The following is a 12,803-nucleotide window of genomic DNA, read 5'->3' as shown; positions in this document are numbered from 1 at the left end:
CACCTGAATTAAATAAAAAAGAAAAAGAGGCCAGACAAGGGAAGGGAGGCATCTAATAGAGAAAGTTCCTGTGGTGGGCAGCAGGATTTAATATCCCTGGGGAGGCCTGGTGGCTCATGTGGAGCCCACATCTCAGGGTCATGGCACCCCAAGGGAGAATGTATCTATCCAGCAACATTTATCAGTCGTTGGTTAAGAGCTGCTTTCAACGTGTGTGTGTGTGTGTGTGTGTGTGTGAGTGTGTGTGTGTGTGTGTGTGTGTGTGTGTGTGTTTAAATTTTCTAACACTCTGGCCATCCACATATGGGCAAGAAGTCAGGAGGGATGCCCTGCAACATCAAAGCTGAGGACATGTGGACAGGGCACTGGTGCATTGGTCTGGCTAGCTAGCTGAAGGTCACTGCTGGGGGAAGGTTGAGAGGTATCCTTGGGGTCTGGGACTCCTGTGTATTGAGCATCTACTGTGTGCCAAGTACACGCTGCTTGAATCCACAGGTCATCCTGTGTGTGGTGCACACATGCCAGAGGATGGCTCCTACTTGCACTGACCCCCTAATCCCGTCTGTCTCCTCAGGATGCTGCCCATCACAGAACACCTGCTGCACCTCCTGGGAGTGGAGAAGACCACGTTCCGCCTGTATGCTGTGTCTGTGCTCCTCCTCTCCCTGCTCTTCTTCCTCTTCCGCCTGCTGATGCAGTTCCTGAGGCTCTGCTGGCGTTTCTATATCACCTGCCGCCGCCTGAGCTGCTTCCCTCAGCCGCCCCGGCGCAACTGGCTGCTGGGCCATCTAGGCATGGTACGTGTGTGTGGTTGGACAGGGGGACTGGGCAGGTCCCAGGTATTCAGTAAGGGTGATGGGCCTGACCGTTTCCTCCATCCCCCAAGAAGGCGGAGCCATGAGCAGACCCATTTTACAGGATCGGGTATGACTGAGGCTCAGAGAGGGCAAGCAGTTTACCAGAGGTTACACAGCTGGGATGAGGCAGAATGACTCTAAGGTTTTCTCTGTAACTTCAGGCCATTGCTTAGCAACAGGTACAAGTGCCTGTGAAAGTTGTCAGGTTCTGTGATCCCCAGGCAGGAGGCGGGGGTGGGGGGAACTCCTGTCCACGTTGTTGCTCTGCATCCGCCCCCCCCCAGTGTATTTGTACCCTCTCTCTCATTCTCTTACCTTGCCTTTCATGTCTTACTTCACACGCAGGTGTTAAGCATTAGGTCAGGTGCTTTAAAAATATTAACTCTGTCCTCTTGACAGTCCTCAGAGGTGGTTCCCATGACTATCCCCGTTTTGCTCCTGAGACTATTATGGCACAGAGAGGTTAAGTAGCTGGCCCTAGGACACACAGCTTGTCGGTGGCAGAGTTGGGGTTCAAACCCAGGCCATCTGTCTCCAGAGTCTCTGCTCTTAGCTCTCTACCCTCTGTCACCTCTTGTTTTGGGATGATGAAACCTGTACTTTTCTAGAACGCCTTCAGAGGTCAGAGGAAGCCAGACTCCTGAGGTTTTAGGGTCCTACAGTCCAGCTCCTAACTGGCTATAGCCCTCATCGGGTCCCCCTCCCAGGCCTCAAGGAAACAGAGGGACAGTTGTGGAGAATTCCCGGTTCGGGCCTCATGCCTGGTGCAGACATGGAATTCAGAGAGGCAGTTCAAGGGCAGTTGGACAGAGCTGGTTCTGAAGTCCAACCTTGACCCTGTGGGCTCAGCCTGCCTCCTGGGGCCATGAGTTCTCTGTTATTCCATGGTCTTGGGTATAGAAGGGCTCAGGGTGAACCTGGTTGAGAAGGAGACACAGGAGCCAGAGAGAAGTCATTTGCTGACTTGTTCACTCATTCATTTATTCATTTGATTGACAATTGCTGGGCCTTGCGTTTGGCCAGGCAGGGGGTTAGGTCCCTTAATATCTGAGCTCTCCCCTAATCCTCACAGCCCATGGAATAGGGATGGATCTACCCAATATTACGGATTTGATCTTTGGAGCTCAGTGAGGTTAAGTGACTCAACCAAGGTCACACAGCTGCCGTGAGCAGATCTGAACTCAGATCCTTCTGACCCTGGGCTTGAAATACTTCTGCCCTGGGTTTGTTAAGAGCATGCATTTTGGAGCCCGGGGGCCTCTGTTCAGATCCTGGCTTGGCCGCTGTGGCCGGAGACGCCCGTGCCTGCCTGGATCCTTCGGCCCATTTCTGGATGTGATTGCCTGACGTCCAGCTGCCAGAACCTGCGTTCTAGGGCTTTCTCTCACACTGTGCACTGTGGGCTTGAGAATTGATGCCCCGGGAGTGACCCCCAGCCAGTGACTCTGCGACGGTAGGAGTTGATGTGTAAACACTCCAACTTACTCATCCTCTGCTGGGTTGACGTTGATTCACGTGTCCCCTAGGGGTCCCCAGGAAGGCGGAGCACTGAGTTGCCATGGCCATAGCTCTCTCAGCAACTCCTCCTTTACTGGCTGCCTTCCCTCCCTTTCTCACTTTCCTTGGTCCCCTGCCCACGTTTTTGGGGGATTCCGCTCCAAATGAACCACTAGCTGTAGCTAGAGCTCTTGTCTCAAGACCTGCCTCTGGGGAAGCCCAAACCAAGACATTGACTCACCTGTCACTTCAGACAAGTCATTTTGGCCTTTCTGAGCAAAGGAAAATGGGGGAAATAGTAGCAACTTTGTCACATCATACTTGTGTGTTTTGAAGGAATGCATATGTGAGAAAGGTATGAATATATGAAAACTGTTCACAGCAGTGCCCAACACTGCAACCCTGTGTATGTGTTAAAAATAACAATACTGGGGGCTCCTGGGTGCCTCAGTTGGTTACACAACTGCTTTCAGCTCAGGTCATGATCCTGGAGTCCAGGGATCGAGTCCCGCATCGGGCTCCCAGCCCCACGGGGAGTCTGCTTCTCCCTCTGACCTTCTCCCCTCTCATGCTCTCTCTCTCTCTCTCTCTCAAATAAATAAATAAAATCTTAAAAAGTAACAATACTAGTAATTTTATTCCTAACAGAGAAAATACTCAATAAATGCCAATCATTATGATTGTGGTTACTGTTTTTTATTTCTTGGACACGGCTATGTGTCAGGCCCTTGTGCGGGGCTCTCTCATTTTGTTCATTCGTGAATTTTCTCAACCGCCCTCAGACAGAATTCCATTCTTCCCCACTTCTCAGATGAGGGAATGCCGGCTTAGCCAGGTGCAGCCTTCATCAGCCAATCCTATAGCTATTTTGGGCTCATTTGGAGGACAGGGGAGGTGGCTGGAGGGAAAGGCTAGGGGAAGCTGGGGCTGGGCTCCTCCTCACTATCTTTCCCTACCACCCCCTGCAGTATCTTCCAAATGAGACGGGCCTCCAAGATGAGAAGAAGGTGCTGGACAACATGCACCATGTGATTCTGGTGTGGATTGGACCTGTGTTGCCGCTGTTGGTTCTGGTGCACCCTGACTACATCAAGCCCCTAGTGGGCGCCTCGGGTAGGTGGGCTGAGCCTGTGAGTGATGGGTAAGCCCTGAACTCCCAGAGCTCACCTGGGCTTCTAGGCATGCAGGCTTTCTAGGGGAAGGGCCATTTGAGCAGGGATTTGAAGGATGAATAGGAGTTCACCAAAGCAGCCATTGTAATACAGGTCGTGGGAATAGCATGGGAAAAGATAGGCAATATCTAAGAGTCCTGGGAATTTGAGAGGATGTCTACACCACTGGAAGTCAGAGCTAAATATGCTTGGATAGGCAATTGTGGGCCCAGGATTTTGTTAAGTGGTTGCCGCTTAATTCTAAGCTATGGTTGCCGAACATTTGGCTTCAGACATTCCCACTGTGGCTCTTCCAGCTTCACCTGGGCAGCCCCTGATTGGTGGAAGAGGAGATGTAGAGGGATTGTTTCTCTCTTCTGTGGTCCACACCTCTCCCAAGGTGTAGGACTCCCAGGTGTGCTTGGCAAGCTCTTGTTCAGCCTTTAACATGCAGATCCAATGACTGCCTTCTCCAGGAAGACCTGGGGGTGACCCTCCAGGCAGATCATAGCTTTCTCTTCTGGGCTTCTCCATTCTCAGTCCTAACTCTCTAAGGCTGAGTTGAGTGTGTCTGCTTCCAGCCCTGTCCCTCTCATAGGAGTCTGGATCTGCAGTGTGGCCTCGCATGTAACTGGGCATCTCCAGAGCCATCGGGGTATTTGAGAGAGGGGGGAGGAATGAAAGAGCTCCAGGAATTTTATATCTCTGGCCCAAGCCTGGGCCTTTGCACCCATGTCTAGAGACCACCATCAAGGTTGCCACCCTGGAGCCAAGAAAGCAGAAGGGGCTGCTATCCTCCCCTTCCCGAACTATGCCCTCTCCACCGCTGTTGCATTTGTGAGAGGGTGCCCACCTCACTGCACAAACGGGGAACCTAGACCCTGGGAAAGGTGACTCTTCCGAGGGATGGTGGGAAGAGCCCTGGCCTAGGACTTAGGCAGGCTGGGCTCTGATCCTGCCTGGAGCCATACCTATTGTGTGACTGAGAAATTCATCTAGCCTCACAGGGCCTCAGTTTCTGCTCTGTAAAATGGGGTGGTTGTGAAGGCTCCAGATGATGTGGGTAGGTGCTCATGAGGGTTTGTTCTCTCCTGCCTTTCTCAATCCTGCTTTTCTTTCTTTCACCTTCTCTTCCTTCCTCCCTACTCCTAACAGCTTCAGTTTCCTGAATACTGTCCTCTCTGGTTGTGAGACCCCAAGTAGAATAGGGAGTGGAGCCCTCAGTGTGGCCTCAGCATGCAGTAGATGCTCAAGCCTCTCCCCTCCCTCAGGATGGGCAGGGCATCCACTACCGCCCCCTGCTGGAGGAGTCAGATGGGGGCTCTAGCTAGGGAGTGTGGGGCTGTGAGTCAGGACAGACAGGCCTGGCCCCAAGCTGTGGATCCCATTCCCCACTGGGATCTCCACAGGACCGTAGATGGGGAACTGGCTGCTCTGGGCCCAAATCCCCATGGCCCATGGAGCCTGAGAAAGGCACAGCTCCTCTTGGACCTCTCTTTCTTTGTCTTATATTAGGCAATTGGGATAGAAAGGATTAATGGGCGAAAGGGGGTGAAAATGATTTATAGAGGCTGAAATGTGATATATAGGCATGTAATTATAGCTTGTCTTTCTACATTCATTTTGTATGGAGTTGGAATTCACATAACATATAATTAACCATTTCGAGTGTTCCCAATGTTGTGCAACCCTTGGCTCTCTCTTGTTTCAAACTTTTTCATGGCTCCATAAAACAGCCTGAACCCATTAAGTAATTACTTCCCATTCTCCTCTGCCCCCAACTCCCGGGACATCCCCCCAATCTTCTTTCTATCTCCATAGCTTTTCCTGTTCTGGATATAAATAGGAAAGGAAAGGAATTATACACAATGTGGCCTTTTGTGCCTGACTTCTTTCCTTCAGCAAAATGTTTCTGACATTTATCCACAATGTAGTGATGACCAAGACCTTACCTCTTTTTTGTTACAATTTTTTTTATTTTTTAAAAAAGATTATTTATTTATTTATTTGACACAGAGAGAGAGAGATCACAAGGAGGCAGAGAGGCAGGCAGAGAGAGAGGCGGAAGCAGGCTCCCTGCTGAGCAGAGAGCCCGATGCGGGGCTCCATCTCAGGACCGTGGGATCATGACCCAAGTGGAAGGCAGAGGCTTAACCCACTGAGTCACCCAGGCACCCTGACCTTACCTCTTTTTAAGACTGAGTAATATTCCATTGTTTGGGTATATGGATAAACCACGCTTGTTTATCCACTCCTCCTCTGACAGACATTGGGTTGTTTCTACCTTTGGGCTGTTATGAATGTTGCTATGAACATGCATGTACAAGTTTCAGTGTGGTTGTATGTCTTCATTTCTCCTGGGTAGATCCCAAGGAGTAGAAACGGAGGGTCAAATGGGAATTCTACCTTTAATTTTTAAGGAACTACCAATAGCTTTGACATTTATTTTTCACTAGTAGGACCTTGCTGGGGGCTGGAGATGCAGATATTCATCTCACAAGTTCTTGACACCAGTGACCAATAATTATAATCATAGTTATAAAAATAGCCAGCAGTTGGTTAATTATTCATTTATGTGTACAAATATTTAATGAGCTCCTGCCATGTGCCAGGAACATATGAGCTCATTGAGTTTTTGTAGGGATGCTATGAGGCAGGCAGGGTTGTTCTGTTTCTCTTCTGGAAGCTGAGAAAGTGGAGGGACAGAGGGCTAAAGTGCCCAAGTTTACACAGTGAGTTAGAGGTAGGGCTGGGATTTAAACCCAGATGTGGTCCGCCCAGAGGCCAAGCGCTCAACCACAGTGATATGATCCTTCCTACTGGGGCACTGGTGGGGCCTTTTCTTATATGACCCCCTCCAGGGTAGACGTTACCATCCTCTTTTTACTGAAGGGGACACTGGTGAGAAAGGCAGCCTGGACACAGACTCCTGGAATCAAGTAGACAGAGTTGGAGTGGAGTAGGGACCCAAGGATGGGAGAGCAAGGGTTCAGCTGGGGAGACTTCCTGGAGGAGGTGTCAGTGAAGGATGTTTGGAGTTTGCCAGGTGAGAAGTGTCAGGTGGAGGGTTTTCCAGGACCAAGATGCAGATGTGTGAACGTGCCAAGGGAATTCAGGTGACTTGTGGTGTCTGGAGGGAAGATGATATGTGGGGAGGAGTAGGCGATGAGACAGGAACTGGACTCAGAACACCCACGTGCAAAGCAAATAAGCTTGTGTTTTATCCTGGGGGCATTAAGGAATGATAGGTGGTGTCTGAGCAGGACAGCCATTGAACAGGTCTGTATATCGAAAAGACCCTCAAGGGGCCTGGGCTGGAGTCCAGATCCCAGAGAATAAAGGAGTGACTAGACTTCCACCTTCTTCTCCAGTGCTGCCTCTTCCTGGAAGCCTGTCTTGAATTCTAGCAGCCCTTTCTCTGTGCCTCCCTTTGCTTCTGGCACGCTTTCTGTCTTCTTGATAATTGCACAGCGTGCTTCTGCTTCCCTTTCTTGCCCCACCCGGAGCTCCTCCAGGCAGGGTGTGGAACTGAGCCATCTCTGGTCCCCAGTGTTGCCTAGCATGGGTTGGGTACAGGAAGATAGTAGAAAAGATGTCCTGAATAGGAGGATGAGTGGACAGATGACTGTGTGCACAGTTGGCCAATTCCTAGGTAGTGTGTGTGTAGGTGGCTGAGTCATGTCTCAGATAAAAGTGACAGTCACTTGAATTTCAGGTACTTCCTTCCTGGGCCTCAGCCCATTCTGTCCCACGTCTGCTCAACACACTGAAAGGGAATTCACTCGCTAACCCATCCATCTATCCATCCGTCCATCCATTTTTGCATTCATTCAACCTTTGGTTGGCTCATTCAATAAAAGCTATTTTACACTAGGGGTGCCTGGGTGGCTCAACTGGTTAAGTGTTTGACTCTTGACTTCGGCTCAGGTCGTGATCTCAGGGCTGTGAGATCGAGCCCCATGTTGGGTTCTGTGATGGGCCCAGGGTGCCTGGGTGGGTCAGTTGGTTGATTGTCTGACTCTTAACTTTATCTCAGGTCATGATTCAGGGTTGTGGGATGACGCCCTCCGTGTGGAGTCCACTTGTCCCTCTTCCTCTGCTCCTCCCCCTGCTTTCTCTCAAATAAAATAAAATCTTAAAAAACAAAAAGACTGTCTCTTCCTCTCCCTCTGGTCCTCCTCCCCCCCTTCCTCTCTGAAAAACATTATTTAGCCCCATATATCAATGATCAGCATGTTCCCTCCTCTCAAGGGGACTGTAACTGGATGGATACAATCCAGAGGGACTGGGGGAGGAAGGATAGCATCCAAGCAGAGGATCGAAGAATGAGGGGAGAATGTTTGAGGCAGAGAGGGGATGTGGTAGAAAGACCTGGAACAGAGAGATAATGTGACTTTTTCAAGGAGATGAAAAAAATTCTGTGATATTAGAAGATTGAGCATATAGAGAATGGAGGATGAAAGTGTTTTCAGAGAGGTCTGGACTGAGGTAGGTCATTCAAGGTTTTGAAACTGGTCTGAGCATCTGGTGGTTGCGGCTTATGGGTATGAGTGGGAGGGGACATCGTCAGATCCACCATCTGATAAGACCTCCTGGGACCCGAGTGCAGCGCAGACCGGAGACTGAGAGCACAGGAGGTGTAATTCAGATGGCCTGAGTTGGCAGAAAAGAGGGGTGATGAGGGTGAAGAGAGGGTCATTCCGGATGGAGAGCACAGCCTGGACAAAGGTTTGGAAGTAGAGCCAGCATGTGGGATTATTTGGTGTATGTTGATGGAAGAGATAGGAGAGGCATATGGGGCAAGATGGTGCATGGCCTTCAGTGCTTGCTTGAGCTTGAATTTTATTGCCAGAGTGATAGGGAGCCATGGGAGGTTTCTAACCAGGGGAGGCTCATGTTCAGATCAGCATGTTATAAGGATCTTTCTGGGGCAGGTGTGGCGGATGGACTGGAGGGGTGACATGGAGATCAGAGCTCAGAGAGGAGGCCCAAGGAGCTTATAAGCAGAGGTCAAGGGTTAGAACTCTGTTTCGAGTCATCGCCATATCTTCTTTCTCCACAGCTGCCATCGCCCCCAAGGATGATCTTTTCTATGGTTTCCTGAAGCCTTGGCTGGGTGAGTATGGGATTGGGTGAGTTGGGCTGGGGCTTCAAGGAAGAGGGGGTGGGGTTTCCCGGAGTGTTTCAGAGTAGGAGGAGAGGCCCTTAATTTCAGTCTTCTGGGCCCAGGAGATGGGCTGCTGCTAAGCAAAGGTGATAAGTGGAGCCGCCATCGCCGCCTGCTGACGCCTGCCTTCCACTTTGACATCCTGAAGCCCTACATGAAGATCTTCAACCAATGCACAGACATTATGCATGTGAGTTGCAAGGTTTTTTGGGAAGAGGATGTCCTGGGAGTGAGACTGGTCCAGGCTCTGACTAGTGGATAAGCTGGGTGATGTTAGGAAGCTTCACTTCCTTTATTCTAGAAAGTGGGCTTGTAGCGAGCAGGCAGGTAGGTTGTTGGAAGGCTGGCTTAAAGTCTGCGGTATCTACATCCTTTTGCCATGCGTCTCTCTCTTCCAGGGTAAATGGCGGCGCCTGGCACAGGGCTCAGTGGTCTCCCTTGACATGTTTGAGCATGTCAGCCTCATGACCCTGGACAGTCTTCAGAAATGTGTCTTCAGCTACAATAGCAACTGCCAGGAGTGAGTGTGGCCTCCCTGGGGAAGACAGAGCCCGTTGCTCTAGAGCAGGGTGGTGGGAGAAGAAACTCTCAAGCATTAGGCATCCCTGGGCTGTTAGGCTCTGCCACAGATGGGCTGTGTGTTTCTGAAAACTAACATCACCTCCCTAAGTCTATCTCCTTACCCAAAAATGGAATCCCAATTCCTTCCCCATAGCCATCATGTGAGTATTAAGATAATGTTAATTGATGGCTTTTCATATAGTAGGTGCTTAATAAATGCTAGTTTCATTGCTCCATGAAGAGTAGTTTGGCCTCTGGAAAATATCTCCCCATTTTCTGAGCTACAGTGTCCTTTTTTTGTAAAACAAGGATGATAGTCCTTGACCCTTTGAGAGATGCTTTAAGAATAAAATGATGTCGGGGCGCATGGGTGACTCATTCAGTTGAGCTTTCAACTCTTGATTTTGGCCCGGGTCATGATCTCAGGGTAGTGGGATCAAGCCCCCTGTTGAGCTCTGTGCTTGCAGAGCCTGCTTGAGATTCTCTCTGTCCCTCTACTTTTGCCCCTCCCCCCGACCCCTGCTCTAAATAAATAGCACTTTGTCCTTAGGAAAAAAAAAAAAGAATAAAATGATGCCACACAGCCCTGGCACACAGTAGATGCTCAGTGAATACTTGTTGAATGAATGAATAAGATGACCATTGTCCTGGTTCATTCATTCATTCATTCATCAGATATTTTTGTGTCCCTACTATGTGCAGGAGATTATGCTAGCTACTGGGAATATGGTGGTGAAACAGAGACTAAGTTTCAGTACCTTGGAATTTATAGTCTAAGTGGGCACATATAGAATAAAAGACGTTGTCAGTGGCAAGTTTGTAGCACATAGTAGGTCTTTAATAATAAGCTTCTGCCTTTGCTACTCTGGGCTTTGTAGGGTTATGGGTTGGGTAAGGTAGAGATGACCTTAGTGATTGATTAATTAATTAATTAAATGGTAAATATTTACTGAATACCTACTATGGGCCATTCTTGGACTAGGCACTATGAATACAGTGGTCAACAAAATAGAAAGGGTCTTGCTCCGCTGGAATTTACAAGTTGGTGGGAAATAAGTAAAGATGCACAAATAAATAAGCAAGAAAATGACAAACTGACAAGTGTATGACAAGAAGCATACTTCAGGACCAAGGACAGCCCCTTGCACACCTGTCCCAGTGATTTCATTTTTTTTTCCATTTTAAAAGACATTTATCTATTTATTTGAGAGACACAGAGAGAGAGTGAGCATGGGGTACAAGGGTTGGAGGGGCAGAGGAAGAGGGAGAGAGAATCTTAAGAAGACTCCATGCTGAGTGTGGAACCCGATGCGGGGCTTGATCTCATGACTTTGAGATTAGGACCTGAGCCAAAACCAAGAGTCAGATACTTAACCAACTATGCCACCCAGGCATCCCTTCATTTTTTAAAAATTATAATAGTTTTACTGAGATATAACTCACATACTATATGATTCACCCATTTAAAATACACAATCCAATGGTTTCTAGTATATTTACAAATTGTGCAACCATCACCATAATCCATTTTAAAATATTTCCACCAAAGATAAGCCCTGTACATTTTAGCGCTCACCCCCACTTTCCACTTCTCCCAGTGTAGGCAATCACGAATCTTCCTTCTGCCCCCACAGATTTGTCTATTATGGAAATTTCGTATTGATGGAATGATGCCAACTTCTCTGTCTGGTTTTGTTCACTCAGCATAATGTTCCCAAGATTCATTCATCCTATGTCAATATTTCATTTTTTAGGTTGATGAATAATATTCCATTTACCACATTATACCACATTTTTTTAAAATCCATTCATCTACTGATGGACATTTGGGTCATTTCCACTTTTTGGCTATTTTATAAACATTGGTGTATGAGTGTGTGAAAGTATGTTTTTAGGTTTTTTTTTTTAAAGATCTTATTTATTTACTAGAGAGAGTGAGAGAGCATGAGAGGGGTGAAGGTCAGAGGGAGAAGCAGACTCCGCATGGAGCTGGGAGCCTGATATGGGACTCAATCCCAGGACTCCAGGACCATGACCTGAGCCGAAGGCAGTCACCCAACCAACTAAGCCACCTAGGCGCTCCTGTTTTTAACTTTTTAAAGTCTGTACCTAGGAGCGGAATTTCTGGATTATGTGATAGTTCTTTGTTTAGATTTTGAGGAACTGCCAGACATTTTCTCCAATGTAGATGGGGCATTTTATATTCCTACCAGCAGCGTGTGAGGACTTCAATTTCTCCACACTCTTTCCAACACTTGTTAATTTTTTAAAAAACCCTTGTCATTATCTGTCTTTTTGGTTCTAGCTGGGGCAAAGCAGCATCTCAGGGTGGTTTCGGTTTCCATTTCCCTAGGGGCTGGTGCTATTAAGTATCTTTCCGTGTGCCATGTGGCCATTTGTATATCTTTTTCGGCAAGACGTCTATTCATATGCTTTGCCCATTTTTAAATTGGGTTATTTGTCTATGGTTGCATTTTAAGAGCTCTTTCTGTATTTTAGATACAAGTTCGCCATCAGGAATGGGAGTTCTCCCACTTTGTGGTTTGTAGGCATTTAGTTTTAGTGATGCTACATCTATTTGGAAGTCCTAATCCTTTGGACCTGTTTTAAAATGTACCTGAGTTTTGGTTTTATTCAGGTAAGATGAGGCCAACAAACAGATCAGATGATTGCCATTAAAAAATAATTTGTTGGAGCGCCTGGGTGTCTCAATCGGTTGAGCGTCTGCCTTCAGCTCAGGTCATGATCCCAGGGTTCTGGGATGGAGCCCTGCATCGGGCTCCCTGCCCACTGGGGAGCCTGCTTCTCCCTCTCCCTCTGCCTGCTGCACCCCCTCCTTGTGCTCTCTCTTTCTCTCTCATTCCAATCAATAAATAAAATCATAAAAAAGAAAAAAGAAAATCTAGTCTATGCAGGGCCTTTCTCTGTCATCTACGCACGGGGAGGAGAAGCTTGTCTTAAGGGCCAAGTCCATGCTCTTCTCCCCTGCACCTCCCCAACAGGAAGATGAGCGATTACATCTCAGCCATCATTGAGCTGAGTGCCCTTGTGGTCCGGCGCCAGTATCGCCTGCATCACCACATAGACTTCATCTACTACCTCTCGGCGGATGGGCGACGTTTCCGGCAGGCCTGTGACACCGTGCACCGCTTCACCACCGAGGTCATCCAGAAGCGGCGGTGGGCGCTCCGTCAGCAGGGGGCTGAGGCCTGGCTGAAGGGCAAGCAGGGCAAGACCTTGGACTTCATCGATGTGCTGCTCCTGGCGCGGGTGAGGCTGGGCTCTGGAGGGTGGAGACGAGTGCAGGACGGTCTCCTGGAGGATTGCACTGACCTTGTAAAATGATAAGCATCAAAAGTGACAGATCTGGGATGCAGGTGCAGCACGCGTAAGACTTACTGTATTAGTTTGTTAGGGTTGCCATAACAAAGGGCTACAAAATTGGTATGTATGGGGTTAAACCCTAGAAATTAATTTTCTCAAGGTTCTGGAGGCTAGAAGTCTGAGGTCAAGCTGTTGACTGGGTTGGCTTCTTCTGAAGCCTCTCTCCCTGGCTTGTAGATGACATTT

General features: G+C 48.5%; 1 protein-coding gene across 3 annotated transcripts in view; it reads left to right on the top strand.

The window, feature by feature from the left end:
* LOC101694333 (cytochrome P450 4F22) overlaps window positions 1-12,803 on the top strand; it is a 58,584-nt gene that overhangs the window by 39,209 nt on the left and 6,572 nt on the right. For all 3 annotated transcript variants that reach the window (XM_004761123.3, XM_004761124.3, XM_004761122.3), the window contains 6 exons: window positions 575-797; window positions 3,323-3,467; window positions 8,568-8,621; window positions 8,735-8,862; window positions 9,071-9,192; window positions 12,236-12,503. In XM_004761123.3, the coding sequence (XP_004761180.1) occupies window positions 576-797; window positions 3,323-3,467; window positions 8,568-8,621; window positions 8,735-8,862; window positions 9,071-9,192; window positions 12,236-12,503 (939 nt within the window). In that variant the 5' untranslated portion in view covers window position 575. The remainder of the gene's footprint in view (window positions 1-574; window positions 798-3,322; window positions 3,468-8,567; window positions 8,622-8,734; window positions 8,863-9,070; window positions 9,193-12,235; window positions 12,504-12,803) is intronic.

Source organism: Mustela putorius, unplaced genomic scaffold (assembly GCF_011764305.1).
Source record: "Mustela putorius furo isolate JIRA1106 unplaced genomic scaffold, ASM1176430v1.1 tig00000095_pilon_pilon_pilon, whole genome shotgun sequence".
Taxonomy (NCBI): domain Eukaryota; kingdom Metazoa; phylum Chordata; class Mammalia; order Carnivora; family Mustelidae; genus Mustela; species Mustela putorius.
Note: the sequence above shows the minus strand (reverse complement) of the source record. Positions and strands in the feature narration are given on the sequence as shown.